Source organism: Eurosta solidaginis, chromosome 4 (genome assembly GCF_040869045.1).
Source record: "Eurosta solidaginis isolate ZX-2024a chromosome 4, ASM4086904v1, whole genome shotgun sequence".
In the NCBI taxonomy this organism is placed as follows: Eukaryota; Metazoa; Arthropoda; class Insecta; order Diptera; family Tephritidae; genus Eurosta; species Eurosta solidaginis.
The window spans coordinates 252,588,598-252,606,558 of record NC_090322.1 but is presented as its reverse complement, the minus strand read 5'-3'; the positions used below and the strand labels follow the sequence as shown (position 1 = coordinate 252,606,558).

General features: G+C 34.2%; 1 protein-coding gene across 8 annotated transcripts in view; it reads right to left on the bottom strand.

Moving 5' to 3' along the window:
• Nucleotides 1-3,500: 3,500 nt before the first annotated feature.
• The window catches only part of Shmt (serine hydroxymethyl transferase), a 61,611-nt gene continuing 47,150 nt past the window's right edge, over nt 3,501-17,961 (bottom strand). For all 8 annotated transcript variants that reach the window (XM_067785706.1, XM_067785712.1, XM_067785711.1 and 5 more), the window contains one exon: nt 3,501-4,121. In XM_067785706.1, the coding sequence (XP_067641807.1) occupies nt 3,577-4,121 (545 nt within the window). In that variant the 3' untranslated portion in view covers nt 3,501-3,576. The remainder of the gene's footprint in view (nt 4,122-17,961) is intronic.

Below are 17,961 nucleotides of genomic sequence, written 5' to 3'. Positions count from 1 at the left end.
TTGAAAGTGAATTTAAATAAATCTCTTCGCTGGTCTTTTGTAAATCAATTAAAGTTTGTTCAAGTGCACCACCTTTAACAATTTGTTTAAGAATTTTCTGATAAAAACGTAATAAGTTGGATATAGTAAACAGAACTATGGTATCGTTTTCGGAAGTCAATATGGTTTCCACTCGCATAATATATAAAAGAATTATAATTTGATTCGTTGTTTTTTGAAGGACGGTTTTTATGTTTGGCTGGCTAGATCGCCAATGTGGTATTTAATATATAAATCACTATTTAATAATAAGCACTATTTATTTTAATAAAATATTTTTATTTAACCGCTCCTAAAAGTATGTTACAAAACGTTTTTAAATATTTCAACCGAATGAAAATTTTTGAAAGACAATATTTTACAATTGAAAAATAAAAATTAACAAGATCAAAAAAATTCAATTTATTTAAAGTAGGTACATTTAAAGTTGAATATAAATATAACCCTACAGTACGATCCGTTAATTTTTCTTCCAGTTATGGCTCTCGAAACATAGAAAATTGCTTAGTCAAAAAACGGGCGGTGCCACACCCATTTTCAAAAATTTTAGTGTTTTCCAATTTTATGTTATAATTCAATTTAGAAAGTAAAATTCTATTAACACAAAACTCTTTTTCGCTAAGATATAGCTTATTATTTTCATCTACGACCCTTTTAAAAATCTTTTATATAAAAGAGGGCGTGATCTTTAACCGATCTCGGCCATTTTTCCTAGAAATATTTCGTGCTATAGGGAAAATTTGTGTACCCAATTTTAGTACGATCCGTTAATTTTTCTTCCAGTTATGGCTCCCGAAACATAGAAAATTGCTTAGTCATAAAAGGGGCGGTGCCACGTCCATTTTTTTAAATTTCAAGTTTTTCCTATTTATTGTTTTAAATCCACTTGGGAAATGAAATACCATTGATATAAAACTCTTTTTTGCAAATATGTAGCTTATTTTATTCGTCCACGACCCTTTTAAAAATCTTTTATATAAAAGTGGGCGTGGTACTTAACCAATTTCGTTAATTTTTCTTCAAAGCATTCCTTATAGTCCAGGCAACCTCTCTGCCAAATTTTGTTACAATAGGTTTAACGATTTTTGATTTGTGATTAATAATATTTTTAAAATTGATTTTATCACAAGTGAGCGGTGCCACGCCCATTTAAAATTTTTTTTTTAATTTGTATCAAGAGTCTCAATATCAGTCCACATGTCAAATTTCAACATTCTAGGTGTATTATTTACTAAATAATCAGTTTTTTTGTGTTTTCCAAAATGTTATATATATACATATATAAAGTGGGCGTGGTTATCAACCGATTTCGCTCATTTTTAATACCAATATATTCTGGGTCCAGATACGCTCGTGTACCAAATTTGGTGAAGATATCTCAATATTTACTCAAGTTTTCGTGTTAACGGATAGACGGACGGACGGACGGACATGGCTCAATCAAATTTTTTTTTGACACTGACGATTTTGATATATGGAAGTCTATATCTATCTCGATTCCTTTATACTTATACAACCAACCGTTATCCAATCAAAGTTAATATACTCTGTTTGCAAAGCACGCTCGACCATTTCACTCCTAACTCCGAAATAGTTCCGACATGAACCCGAAATAACCCTAAAAAGATTCCAAAACGATTCGGAAATTATACCGAAATAGTCCCGAAAATATCACTTTTCCTAAAATTGCTTAGACTTCGATTTATATGACGCATTTACCAATTACTTTTGGTCTTGGTTTAATAAGCTTCGAGTTATACGCCTTTGATGGGGTTTGGCCTCGATGTATATGATAGACTTTGTTTTTATTAAGGTTTAAAAAAGTTTTAACGTTTAAAAAAATAATGAAAAGGTAAATGTTCAATGGGGAGTACATCCTTAAAAAATATATAGATAGTAGTTCTTTCTAGTGCTAGCTTTCACCATCCTGCGTTCAGCTCAGATCCATTATATTTTTTGAAAAAGAGGGGATCCACGTTCTCTGGGAGCTGTTGCTTCGGCCTCGATTTTGGTCCTTAATTTTTATTTCCTTTATTTTCCCACAATTTTTCTTGGTCTTTTCTGTCTTTCGTTTTTTTTTTTTTGCTTTTCCTACCTTTTTATTTCCTAACTTTGGTTGGTTTCACGTTACAATTGGGAAATTGGTTCGTGTTCTGTGGGGACACGTTACAAGCGGGGCATATATACATTGGGTATGTTGTTGTGTAAGGACACTCCCCGAAGGTTTTTGGGACAGTTATCGATGTTGATGGTCCTTTGCTGGATATAGATCCGGTACGCTCCGGTAACAATCACCATTAAGTTACTAATGTACTAGCCCGATCATCTCGGGAACGATTTAATATGACCACATTGAGCCATCCCGCCCTCCCACCCCCTAGTTTCATTAGGAACTTGTGGTCGCCAAAGCCTCGCTTGCTAAATATGTGTATGTTACATGCATATTTGTAAAAGGATTCGTCTCGCGAAGGTGAGGTTGACATTCAGGTAGCTGAAGCTAAAAATTGCGCTTACAAACCCATTGAATCACATGTTTTTGTCGGGGCTGATTCTGGATAAATTAGAGTTCAACCTATTACAGCTTCCAGATCGAAGTTGAACTAGAGTGACGCGCGTCTTCCTGTGGAGTTTGCTTATCTTAACTGCGAGTTTAATATATTTATCTTTGAGAACGGGGTTCACAGGTAATTTGACGATTTTTTGTGGATGTCTCTGAAAGCCTTTTCGTGTTTCTTTATAGCCAAAGAGCCCGTGACTGCCAGACCTTCGTCATTTTATAAAAGTTGAAATTTCGCCAGTGCATACTCCCAACTGAAGCAGGATCGTTAATCTATTATAAAACTTGAGGCATAAGGGATTTAACAGATATCGTGCAAAAACTTTGCAAAAAAAAATACCTTTCTTTCGTCATTTTATAAAGACTGATTTTCATATATGATCTTCGTCACGATATAAGAAGCCACTAGCCTCATTGCCAGACACTTTCCATAGTGGCTTTGTCCAGCCAGACACTTTTTATAATGCAAAACTGTACTTTTTCACATTTTTTTTTTTAAGATTTTGTATTCGAATTTCAGTATAAAATTGCTTCGATGTTCTTTGAAGTTTAAAAGGATTAAAAGGCTAATCAAAGCCACTATGGAAAGTGTCTGGCGTCACGGACTCTTGCTCTATTACTTCATACGGCTGATTTCTTGGGTGCCAAATTACTTCATAGTGCTTACGGATATAACTCCTTAAGTACTGCAATCAGATGCCTGTTGGGATGCTCAACTTTCCGTTTACCTTTCTTCTTCTATTTCTGATTTGATTTTGTGTTTCTGATTTCGTTCATTTCCGTTAAGATGGCAAGATTGCTCAATCAGATCATGTACATTGTTCAAACATCACACTTACACTTACATTCTGTATTCACCATAATAAGCAAAGATTATTTATTGCTTAAAAAATACACCACGCAATATGAAAAATAATTGTATTTTTATTACTTCACTTTAATTACAAATCTTATCGCATAGTAAAACGAATATACATAAATTAAAAATCGTCTAAACCCGGCAGTGGAAATTTAGAACTAAACTCTTCCACATTATTACGTAATTTACAAATTTTTTCTATAACATCTTTATTCGATTTTACAGTTTGTTTAAAGTCCACTAATTTGGCACCAGAGATTTTAGTTACTTCAACACATAACTTCAATGCTTGCTCAATATAATCCACAACAACATCAATATCCGTTTCGATTAAACCACGTGTAGTTAGAGCTGGTGTACCAAGCCGTATGCCAGATGGATTTAATGCTGACTTATCACCTGGTACTGTATTCTTATTACATGCAATATTCACTTCTTCCAATATATATTCAGCTTTTGCTCCAGTTAAGCCAACATTACGTAAATCTAGCAATATCAAATGAACATCGGTTCCGGCTGTAGCCACATTATAGCCACGTTTAATCAAACCATCACATAGACGACGCGCATTGGCGATTACTTGCTTTTGGTAGTTCACAAATTCCGACGTTTGTGCCTGTTTCATGGCTGTAGCAATACCAGCAATGGCATTATTATGTGGACCACCTGTAAAAAAAAAAAGAAAAACATTTTTCAGTTAAACGGGTTTATTTAAAAATTAATAATAATACTAACAGCTAGAAAATATTTAGGTAGGTCCTAGGTACTAGTCATCACACTCCTCATCAATCTAGGGCATTGATAAGACAATTAAATAAAAGCATTGCACGCGTAAAATTTATATTGATAGTCATAAGTAAAACCAATTGAACCTTGATCAGGTTATGCTACGCCTCACATTTTTAGAAATTTCACGCGCCCAACGCTTTTATTTAATTGTCTGATCGACGCCTTAGATTGATGAGGAGTGTGATGACTAGTACCTAGGACCTACCTAATTATTTTCTAGCTTTTAGTATTATTATTACTTAATGTAAGTATTGTTTTCAATAAAACCGTTTAACTTAAACATTTTTTTTTTAATTTTTTTTTTTTTTTTCAAGTTTTTAGTCTTTATTTAATTTATCTCATTCTATTTAGTTCATTTATTGACTCATTATTACAAAGAATCTTTCCTGACAATTTGTTACAATCTAAGTCGAAATCTAAAGTATTTTATCTACCGGACTGTATGTAATATGTGTTCCAAATATGAGCCTAATCGGAGCACAAATACGATTTTTTTGAATATCTCGACCTAGCGGCGATTTTTATACCTTTCATGAAAATGAAATGGTATATTAATTTCGTCACGAAACCCAAAATTGTAAGTCTTTAAAGGAAAATAGATAGACCCACCATTAACTATACTGAAATAATCAGGTTGAAGAGCTGAGTTGATTTAGCCATGTCCGTCTGTCTGTTTGTATGCAAACTAGTCCCTCAATTTTTGAGATATCTTGATAAAATTTGGTGAGCGGGTGTATTTGGGTATCCGATTAGACATTTGTCGGAACCGGCCGGATCGAACCACTATAGCATATATCCTCCATACAACCGATTTTTCAGAAAAAGAGGATTTTTGTAATATCTTACTCAATTTAACAGATTGAAGCTTCAAACTTCACCATATACTTTCGTATATTGCACATATTGTTGCCTGAAAAAATTGATGAGATCGGTCGTATATATAGTATATATCCCCCACAACCGATTGTTCAGATAAGAAACTTTTCGTAATTACTGCCCTATTTTAAGAGCTAGGGGATTCAAATTTCAACGAATGCTTACGTATATAGGATATATTGTTGTCTGAAAAATCATAGAGATCGGTGGTATATATAGTATATATATGGTGGTATATATAGTATATATATATTTTCGCAATTTTAGCCCCATTTTAACAGCTAGAAGCTCCAAATTTCACCGAATGCTTACGTATATGGCATATATTTTGTGTCTGAAAAATCATAGAGATCGGTTGTATATATAGTATATATCTCATACAACCGATTGTTCAGATAAGAAACGTTTCGCATTTCTACCCCATTTTAACAGCTATAAGCTTCAAATTTCACCGATTGCTTACGTATATAGTATACATTGTTGTGTCAAAAAATCATAGATATCGGTGATATACAATATATATATGATGGTATGTATAGTATATATATATTTTTTTTTTGGGATTTCGGCCCCATTTTAACAGCTAGAAGCTTCAAATTTCACCAAATGCTTACGTATATAGCATATATTGTTGTCTGAAAAAATCATAGAGATCGGTGGTATATATATTATATACTTCATATAAACTGTCATTTTTGCCCCTTTTTTACGGATAGAAGCTTCAAAATTCATCAAATTTCATCAAATAGTTACGTTTACGTCATATATTTTTGAAATACGTGATTCGTAGTCATAGTTTTTACATGCAGACCACAAAAAACGTGAAGCTTTGCATCCTCACACAAAGTACCTACCTATTTTTTATTTTAGATTTATCTTAAAAATCGTTTAGATATATTGAAATTTCACCAAATGCTTACGTATATAGCATATATTGTTGTCTGAAAAAATCATAGAGATCTGTGGTACATATATTATATACCCCATATAAACTGTAATTTGTTGCCCCTTTTTAACGGCTAGAAGCTTCAAAATTCATAAAATTTCATCAAATAGTTACGTTTACGTCATATATTGTTGAAATACGTGATTCGTAGTCATAGTTTTTACACGCAGACCACAAAAAACCTGAAACTTTGCATCGTCACACATAGTACCTACCTATTTTTTATTTTATATTTATCTTAAAAATCGTTTAGGCATGTAGATCTGTTCACTATATATTTCTTATCTTATACATCCGATAATTCGGAGATTACGAACGGGATAAGATTATTGTTCAGCCCCATTCATGAAAGGTATGAAGTCTTCGGCACAGCCGAAGACAGTCCCGTCCTTACTTGTTTATCTTATTATTGCATTATCATCGGGTTCTGAGATATATTCCAAGTTTCAAGCTTGTAGCTTCTCAGGAGTTACTTAAATTTTAATTACAAAATTCGTTCACAACGGCCGGCCTGTCAAGTCAAGCTAAATAAAACCGTTTAAAAAAGGAAAGATTTTAGATTTAGATTTCTGGTTTAAAAAGTAAAATTATTAAATAAATAGCAGTTAAGAGCTCTAAGTAATTTCCTTGGGAAGAGGGCGTGTATAATGATAATACCTTGGAGTTAGGGGCCTTTTCTCACCGGGCGTTTGTGACTGAAGTCCTCCTAAACGATTTTGATGAAGTTTTGCGTGTGTGTTTCACAATTTGGTCCGATATCTTTCTTTTATTTTCGGGAAATGAACAGGGGCCGAACTATTCCTTAAAAATTGATTAATGAAATTTTGTACAGGGGTACTTTCGTGACCAGCTTATAATATGAAAAACCTTCCTTCCTGGGAAGTCTACCAGGGACCGATATATTTCAAAAATCGGATTTGTGGTGCGATTTGCTTGAAAATCGGTACAGGGGTGTACTTCCTTGACTTTCCGGAAAGTGGACCTATTGTAATAAATCGTATTTATTGTCATTTGCTTCATATTTGGTACAGAAGTACCTCTTTGCCTAGCCTATTATTTGAAACATTTTTCGTTCCGTCATGTGGCAATCATTCGAAGGAGGAAACAGAGGTAAAAATTAAGAAAATTCGAGGGGAAGATAGGAAACAGGGGAAGCTAGAGAAACGAGGTAGATGCAGAAACATAGAGGGAGGTTGAGGGAAAGGAAAGAAAGTGCCTAGTAGAAGAGAGAAAAATCGAGAAAGTGAAAGGGGGAAGAGTCGGTTGGGAGACAGGCTCAAACACGGAGAGGAGTAGGTAGAGGCAAGAAAATGCTTTTGCCATACGCTTCAATATTCCAAATGCCTCTATTTACTGATCTTATGTCGTCGGTCCAGAGGCAAAGTCACGAATGTGCATATTTGATGTTTTGAGAAAAAGGTGTAAGACATTGTTAAAAATAGAGATTTAATTAATAGAGATTTAATTTGGTATTTGTCAACCACTATTGGAAGGTTTACTTTTGTAAACCACTAAGTAATGTTAATTGAAAAATGATTTTTTAATCTTTTTTTTTTCAAAATTTGTTGTTTTGGCTTTGCAAAATTTGACATATATAATATTTCGTTAAAACAAAAATGGCACATTCGTGACTTTGGCATTGTACCGACGATGTATAAAAATAAATTCGATTTCAAAATTAGTCATATGATTTCGTAATTATTTATAAAAGCAAAGATATTGACATCGGCCGGTCATGTGAAGCAATGGGCGTGGGAATGAGAGGGATAGTGGCAGTGAGACTGGAAATGGGTTTAGGAATGAGAGGAAGATAAATGGAATAAGGGATGGACAAGATTAAGAAACAAATGGGATATAAGTAGAAGAGAATGGGATAGAAATTAAAGAGGGGAAGCGAGGATCACCCAATATACATACATATGTAGACGAACCAAATTTCGGGCAGAACAAAATCTGCCGGATACTCAAATTTTTTTTTATGAAGACTGCAAACGGCGCGTTCTAATGCGTTGTTTTTGTGGAGAAACTTTCCAAATCACTGCCGAGACGCACTTTCGTGTAATTTGGAAAAAGCTGTCTCAAAATCAAATAAGAGTGTTCAGCAGTACAATACACTTTGTGGAGCACTTTTTGCGAAAATTACTGTTTCTTATTTACATATTCGAGCTCAGCATCTCAAAATCTCTAAACAAAATGTATCACGAAAATAATACCGAAATGATGTTGAAATATGACCGAAATGATCCTGAAAACGATCCTCGAATGTTTCCGAAAATAATGCTGAAATTTCACTGAAAACATTTCCGAAATTAAAATTCTGAATAGATCTTGAAAATAATGCTGAAATGGTCCCCAAACTATCAAGAAAACAATCCAGAAAATATCCGTTAATACTTGCGAATCGATCCCAAAAGGGCTCCGTAGTTATTTCGAAACTGTAACGAAGTGACCCGAAAAAGTCTGTATGTGCCTGTTTGTCCCGAAACCTACACTATTTGAACCTAGAACAAAGCCAAGTATTCATGCTTGGTGGACATATCCTCGAAAAACTTTGAGAACGTATTAAGGTTAGCTGTCTCTTAATTCTTCTTCTTCATAATGAGAGCGTCACTGAATTTTTCCAATAAGACTTTTTTGTGTAATTTTTTTCTTGTATGGCCTCTATCTTCCACACAGGAAGAGATTTGATGGTATAATAATTGTATTAGTTAAATAAATTAATTAACTCAAATAATCATAACAAAGATAATGGTATATTTATCAGCTAAGTGTAAGTCAACTTGTCATTTTCGGCGCCAAATAGCAGTTGAAATTTTTTTTATTTCGTCAATTTAATATTTTTTTATTTGCCATATTTTAAGAAAACATGTCAATGTATTTTTTAACTGACACTATGCAAACCAATTTTAACAACGTCTTCGAAAAAACTCAAAATTTCGTTTCTCTGGATTTTTTTTAGTATGCAGTCTTGTAGTCCATCCATTTTAGTTTAACAAAGTACAAGTTATAGGACTATCAAAACTCGCATTGATTTTCAATTTTTTTTTTTTTTTTGAATAGTGCTTCAGCATTTTCTTCCGTATAGAAAAAAAATGTTCACATTGTATGGAGGTGAATCTGAAACACACTTCGGACAAATAAATTGTCAAAAATCAATGTCAATTTTGAGAGATCTAAATTGTTGTTTGTTGAACTAAGATTGATGGGCTAAAAGACTGTATACTCAAAACAATTCAGAGAACTCCAAAAAAAAAACTCTAGAATTTCGAGTTCTTTCGAAATTTTTGTTTGAGATTGGTTTGCATAGTTTTATTTACAAAATGTGTAGAAGTATTTTCTTAAAATATCGAGAAAAAAATTTTAACTGACAAAATTTAATAAAAATTGCCACGGCTTTTTTTTGTTCGCTGCTCTAAATTCGGTCCACTAAAAGCAGACCTGTTAAATAATGATTACTAATGGTAATGATTAGCCGCTCCATTGATTATTTTCTTTAAACGCCATTTAATGATTACTTGCCATTATTTTCTATTTTTACTGATTACTTTTCAATTAATTAAAAAAATAATCATGATTTTTTCCGATTATTGAAAAAAAGCAAAAAAATCAAAAGTAATCAAAGGTAATCAAAAAAGTCCTTTTTGATTTTTTTTTTCGATTATTTTTAATTATTTTTCTGCTTTATTAAATTTTTCGAGCTCAAGGCCACGCATAAATAAAAACCAAATATTTTATATCTTTCAATAAATATACTTGTTTAATGATTAATCGATATTTCACCCCAATCTGAGATCATCCTCAGGACTAAAAAGATTACAAAACAATAAAAACATCAAAAAGTGCATTGTACGTACATCCCTATAACACAACTTACACTCTTGGCTGTGCCTGATCGACTAATTTTAGAAGATTACATATTAAACGAATATAAACAATATAATGTAAACAAATAAATACCGTAAATATAAACAAATTTTGACAAAAACAACCATGTACAAATTTCTCCAACTGTACGTCGCGCTCAGTATTTTTCTGCTTTGTTGAAAGAAAAATTCTCGTTTGTTGCATGCACGGAATAATTTCTACATACAAGTACATTTTAGGATGCAATATTAAATCGTAACTGCTTATCGAGGCAAATATATACGTGCACCATATAGGGCGAATGGTATATGTATGAGCGTTGCAAACATATTCTCCGGTTAGTATATACACGTGCATAATTTGCTACACTCATTATATAAAATAATAACGATCCTCTATGGTTCATCCTTAAGTCAAGCCAATTTTGTTTTGTATCCAAAATTAATATATCCACTATTTTGGATTACGTTATGACTATGCACTGATTGTTTTGTAATCAAAGTTTATCATATTGTTCGCTCTATTTTAGTAATATTGGTTTCATATCATCGCCAGTGTGGGGCAATGTTCTCCAACAAACGGTGGGCTGAAAAATTTGGTACAAAATGAGCTGTATAGCTATCTGGGTGATTCATATACTAGCATGGACATTTGGAAAACACGAAGTGCGTTGAATGAAACTGCAAAAGTCTTCAACACGCCTTTAACTTCTTCTGCTCCTGTTGAGCGACTGTTTTCCTTTGCAGGAATTATAAATTCTCCTTTGTCGGACGTTTCATTCGGAACCTTAACTTTATTGAAAACAAATGCAAATTTGTTATAATGACTAAAACAACTTTTAGATAATGAATATACATAAATACCTCTTATTTTACTTTCTTTTAAGTTTTGATTTCCATCGATATATCGTTATTTTTGGCAAGGTTAATTTAATGAAACAATTTTTAATTGATGCAAATAATTCCTTGTAAAACATCAACTTGTGCAATTTTTATGTTTACAAAAACACATATATATAAAATTAATAAAAAATAACATGAAATTACTAAGGCTTACATTTCCTAACTGTACCATTGAACATGTACATTAGATTGGGACGAAACCTCACTTTTCCGTAATTTCCGTTGTTAATACTAAAAATATGGTTCACTATGCAAAACTTAAGATTTTATAGAAAATATCCTAGACGTAATCATAAGGAAATAAAAAGAAGTTTTAATCCAATGTACATGGACATATGTTAATAAATTTATCTGGGATATAACAACCTTTGGTTAGACAACTAATTATGATGATGAATGACAACTTAGGGTATCGCTCCAGTTGGAAGTGAAGCTATCAACCATCAACCTAAGTACTATTACTCATACATATTGTTTGCGCATATTGCTTTGTCATAAAACAATACGCACTCCCCAGGTATTCATCGGAAACACTTATAGACACGATAATTTGTAGGTGGGTATGTACATACATATGTACCCATATGCCTAGATAAACGCTCACGATATACCGGTACAACCTCCAATGTACTTGTATGTACAAAACAATCAGTGCATAGCCATAACGTAATCCAAAATAGTGGATATATTAATTTTGTATACAAAACAAAATTGGCTTGACTTAAGGATGAACCAAAGAGGATAGTTATTATTTTATATAATGAGTGTTACAAATTATGCACGTGTATATACTTACCGGAGAATATGTTTAGATCAACGCTCATATACCATTCGCCCTATATGTTGCATGTATATATTTGCCTCGATAAGCAGTTACGATTTAATATTGCATCCTAAAATGTACTTGTATGTAGAAATTATTCCGTGCATGAAACAAACGAGAATTTTTCTTTCAACAAAGCAGACAAATAATTAAAAATAATCAAAAAAAATCAAAAAAAAATCAAAAATAATCGAAAAAATCAAAAATAATTAAAAGTAATCAAAAACGCCTTTTTTCTAAGAGTAATCAATTAGTAATTGCTTTTTATGGCATCTATTTAATTCATTACTAATGCTAATTCAAATGTAACAGGTCTGACTAAAAGAAATGAAATGTGGTCGAGGCAGAGCCCTACCCAAGTAGTTGCACAATGGTGAACTAAAAGTTAGCTAAGGTTTTCTGACCAATTTGTTTTGAAGTGCAAGTTATATAAACTCCACTTGTTCGACCCTACGCTAAGGTCTTTACTGAGTATATATATATATATGTATGTACGTGTATGTAGTATTTTCTTATAATATTGGTTGGCTGTGGACTTGCAAGCTGTGAAAAGTTTCTCAGAAAACTCATATTCCTTAGCACATGCCGTTCATAGTCTGCATGCGTTCGTGGCAGCATGTTGAACAGCCAACTTCTAGAATAAAATTAAAAAAAAAAAACTACAAATTGGCGGAGAAACTCGGTCTTAATCTCCTCGATGTTATGTATGTATATCGCGCCAAGTTATAATTACTATTATTGGTTCCGCCGTTATCAACTATTATATTAGTGTTGTCTTTCGCGAAGTCAAATTGAAATCTATGTATCTATCTATCTTCTATATGGGCACTTCCACGGTCGCGAACCGATTTTTACTACTGTGGTGCTCAACAAAGCGTTTTATCATTTTGTTTTAGAAATTCGTAATAATAATGAACATATATTGTTGCCTACTTGCAATAATGTGTAAAAATAATAATTTTAGGAAATGAAGTTTTAGGGTCTCATTATTTAATGCGAAACAAACCTTTTTGCCTCAGAGACGAATTGTTCGCCTGTTCATGTTATAACAAACGATCTTATCAAATAGCTTCTTCTTCTTCTTACGTAACGATAACGTAGGTAATGTCGAATTATCGACAAAACGAAGAAATTATTTGTCACTTTGAAACGAAACCAAATTTTAGTCGCCTGCATGGAAAAATTTTTACATGCATACACATATGAAAAAGTATACCCAAATTGCAGGCCTTTTTTTCTCTAAAATATCCTAAAGCCCACTTCCAGAACAGCAAGTTATCTTTTTAGCTCAGAGTTAATTTAAAAATACTGTCAAAAATGTATGAATTTAATCTGAACCCCTCATGTCAGGTTCACTCTGAGGTCAAAAGATAACTTGCCGTTCTGCAAGTGGCCCTAAGTCTATCAGGAGGATCTACTGGTAAAATGCAGAGACATTACAGTGACCAGTATATCAATAAAAACAAAACTAATGGATTTAATGCTCGGGCTCGACCTACCACCATAAGGATAAAGTTGTGTTTAGTTATCTGTATAGCAGCTGTTCATGCACAAACATTTTACCTGCTCTGGCCTGGGCCATTCCTAATGGCCAAAAACATATTTCATGGGCATGTTCTTATAGCCAGATGGCATGCCAATGGATGGCATCCAGTTCTCGATTTTAGCCAAGTCAGCGACAGCAGAATTCAACAAAAATCAACGAAATATTTTTTGAAATATGCATAGTGCAATTACAAAGCTGAAGTGTTTTACATAACCTCATTTTTTCAGCAGCTCTATTTGCAAGTATTTGCGTGTATTACAAAAGTAATAAATTTTGATTGCTTCTTCGTAAAAGTTTCCTTAATAAAAAATCTGTCATTAAAAACCTGCTCAGTGAAAATTCATCTACCTTCCAGGTGCCGTTCGAAGTCGGCATAAAAAATTAAAGCCACGTCCGGTATATTTGTAGGAAAAACTAAAAAGGGGCAAGATGCAAACTTGAAGAGAAGCTCAGCCTAAATATTTTCTGAGATAAATCGCGCCAAGTATATATTTGTTTTTATTTATTTTTTATTACGGTTAAGGCATGCTTATTCAATCGTTTATTTGTCAATTTAGCAATGTCTCCGTCTTAAAATGCTGTGATAATTATTTCTTTGTGCTAAAAAATCTGAGAACGTGTGTTAAGTGATCCTATTGCCCTACTATGAAAAAAGATATACACACATAAAAATAAATCTTTTATTTCATAGTTTTGATATCGGCTGACACTTCGACCAAAAAGGCGCCTGAATTAGAGGTTTACGCCGATCACTTCATCGCCGGCGGCGGCGTAGGCGGCGCGCCGGTGTACGCCGGTGTTGTTACTTTAAATAGCTTGATTTTTTAATTAAAAAAGTAATATTTGGGAAAGGTTTCGTTTGTATGTATTTAAGGAAATCAGCGTTTTGGCCATTTCGGAAAGATCCGGGGTTTTTGTCTCAAAATCTTACAGATCGTTCAAAAATTTTCAGGAGTAGCTCCTTGCGGAGGGATTGTCTCTCGTTCTCTTACTCCAGAGAGGCTTCGAGCCTAACCCCGGTCTTTGGAATTGGTACTGCTGCGTCTGCTGAAAAGAAACAGAGATACATACAATGGTCACAGTTTTGTCTGTATATCTCGTGCAAAGCGTAGTTTCACCCGGGGGTAACTTTTAATAGTCGTCGCGAACACAATTTCTTTAAACCATTTGTGGCTCCTTGGTGGTCACTCACAAATGCGACGTACGGTTGCTATTAATGTCTATTAATACTCATGACTCTCGTGGCACAGGGCGCGTCCAGTTTTTCCGGCTGTTTTTAAGAGCTACAATTCGCGATATGCGAACAGTAGCAATCCTGATCACCAGTCGCTACTACGTCTCCTGACCGTCACACCATATGCCAGCACAGAAGCTATAGAACTGCGACTTCGAACTCATACCTTCGTTCACGTCACTTTCCTAGAAGCTCTAGGTGTAGCTCCGAAGACTTTCTAACGCATGTTTTTGCGCGCTATGCTGGCGAGCTACATGAGAGAAACACCTTGAAACGTTAGGGAGCGACTATTCGGCCAAGGATGCCGCCCTCGCAATCATAAGCAGTCTAAGTGGATGTCATTGCGTAACTCATGGGTGAAAATCGTATAATCCTCGACGCATCTACATAATTAAAATTTTACAAGGATCCTGGATAATATTTTTAAAATGTAGACCAAAGTTTGCAGATGTTTGTGTTCACAACATAGATTTCAATAGTCTTCGTGAAATCAAACCGATATTTTAGAATGACAGTCGACCGATTTTAAGTTGAAAGATGTTAACTGCTGTTTTCCGGCCTTATGATATAAGAGGTCATTATGGATGACCGCGTAGCTTCAGTTTTTAGACTAGTTCGACTGTCCACTACGTTAGGGTTGTTTGAGCGGAATGATGGGAGTTTGAGTTAGTTGCGATTTGAGAGTAGAGCGAAACGGTCGTGCCATTGAAGCGCACTCGGCAATAATAAAATAAAGAAATTAAAACAAAGATATTTGTGTATTATTTAAAATAGGCGAAAACATTTGGTCCATCGAGCCGAAGGGTGAAGGATTTACAATCCATTTGTTAAAAAATATCAGCGAAAACAGTGTTAATTTAATGCAAATTATAAAACGTGCTAAAGCAAGCAAATTTTGCTTTCGTATATACATATATATATACTGCGCAGTTGCCCAATCGTGAAAAATGGTGTATAAAGTGAGAATGTCATGCATATGTACATATGCTAATTGTGAAAATATGTTGCGCATGAGTTTCAAATATGTGGTTGGCCGGAGCTGAAGTTTATGTGTGTTTCGGTTTTGTGCGCAGTTCCTCGACTTTGCTCAGATGGTGGCGTATGGCGAGGGGTGGAATTGGTGGCAGTAGAGAGGAAGCATAAGGAAATATAGTTCCTGCAATTTAAAATTTAAATTAACCACATAATTTCGTGTATGTAAATGTATGTACATTTGTTCATCGTCAGACGTAACGGTTCTGTCCTGCATATACGAGAGAGATAGTAGAGAGCAAGTTAATTATAGAAATTTCTCTCAGTGCACTCGATACAGAACCAAGACCGAAAAGAAGCAGTGTCAGCGCATTGCATTGTGATGCGCGCAGAGTAAATACGTGTGTATGGTAACGTCGAATTACTGCGTCTTGTGTTGTTATTTCTAAGCAGGCATGCTTAACCAACGAAACGATATCATTTCGTTACGATAATCAACGTTAATAAACGAAACGAAGTCATTTCGTTTCGTTTATTAACGTTAAGATCGTCAAATTAACGAAATGATTTCGTTTCGTTTTCTGCCATATCAAAACGAAATCAAATCGTTTATGTTGATTATTAATTTCAAACTATGCTGGCAAAGCTGATTGATGGCGGAGTCATTAAAGGTGAAAGCATTATCCAAGCTGATTGCAACTTTTCTCATGAATTTTGACAGTACGAACATTTCTCAGAGTATTTTTGACATTACCACCAACGAATTACACAAACAAATTACATAGAGTTTGTGTGTGTATGTGCGCTCGTTGTTGCCACCTTACGGCTTCACCATGGCTATAGCATTGCCAGCACAATTCAAACATAAAGTATCACGTTTTCGTTAACGTTTTTAACGTTAACGAAAGCTTTTCGTTTCGGTTAAAAACGAGATACAATTTATCTTGATAATTTTTTTATCGATAATATTTTGAAGTGTTTCAACGGAAACGGTGGAAATTTTTTGATAAACGATTAGCTTAACGTTAAGGTGCATCCCTGTTTCTAAGGGAGATTTGCACTGGCTGCGATATAGCATTGCAGCGTCTCGTATTTGAATTGCTTGATGCGAATGGGAGCAGATGTTTAGCGTCGGCGTTGTACAATTACTGCTCATTGTGTCTTGAGTTGTTTGAAGCGATTAAAAAAAAATATATATGTATATACATATGTACATAGATTGATATCATCGGCGTAAAACATGATCCAATAAACAGTCCCGCATTAAAAAATGAGAGACAAATAAATCATAGCCGGTTGCGAAATAAGTTTTCTCGGTGTAACGTCACGCTTTTGACAACATGTTTCATTGCTGACGCAGTGTTCAGACTTTATTCCAATCGGAGTATTTTGCTCCGCTCTTACAATTTTTATATCAAAGGTTTATTTGGGTCGAGTTCAAAAGTAAATAGTATCATTGCAAAATAGTATACATTGCACACATATGAAAAGCTAACTGTTTACAAGTGACGATTAGATGAAATGACGTGAATTCATTGTTCGTGTCTTAAGACATGTTTGTTCACATTTTACTCACAGTTTTTGTACTTTCTTCGTACGGAATGAGAACAGAAGAGGTAAAATGTAAGCAAAAAATGTGCAGGGATGCGATCTGTAAATCCTGCCAAAATTCAACATACAGCACTTCTTGAAGTTTTATATAAAAACGTACTTCGTTGAGTGAATGAGGTCAGCTAACCCTGTTTTGCGATGACAGTCGCCAATTGGGAGCAACAAGCGAGGTCAAAGCTTCCTCCAACTCGGTGAAGGTCTTCTCTTTCCTCTGTTTACAAATTGTCCGGAGCGTATTCGTTCATCCGCATAACATGACCTACCTAGCGAAACTTTCTGTTTTTATGCGCTGCATTATCGTCATATCTGCGAAAAGCTCATATACATAGCTCATTATTATACCTCTTTCGATACTCGCCGTCGACATCACGGATAGGACTATAAATTTTCCGGAGAACTTTTCTCTCGAATACTCCAAGAGCCATATCATCTTATCCCTACACGTTTTAGACCGACATCATGTGCATCTGATAAGACAGATAATTTTTTTGCTGAGAAACATTTCATGGCAAAAACACAATCGAAGCGATTTGATGTGAGTTGTTCGCCCGCTTTCAAAAGGGAAGAAAAAAAATATACCCCGAAAATTTAATTTGTACTCCGACGTAGTCGTTTATTCAGGTAATAGTTTTAAATACTCTGAACACTGGTAGCGAAATGAGAGAAATGTAGTAAATCGAAAAACTATAAAAGCGCTACGTCATCAAACTTTTTTCCCCAAATTCGATTACAAATACAACAATTGCGGAATACTAGATCTGGGCTCATTTGTTTATGGCTGCGTATTGTACTTTGAGTAGTTTCAACCGAATATAAATATGTATGTATGTGATGTCGTCGGCGTTGTGGCACTGCTGCGTATTGTGTATTGAGTTATTTCATTCTAATCTAAGTATGTTTGTTGATGGCTTCGGCGTAATACATGTTGAGTTTTTTCTCATAA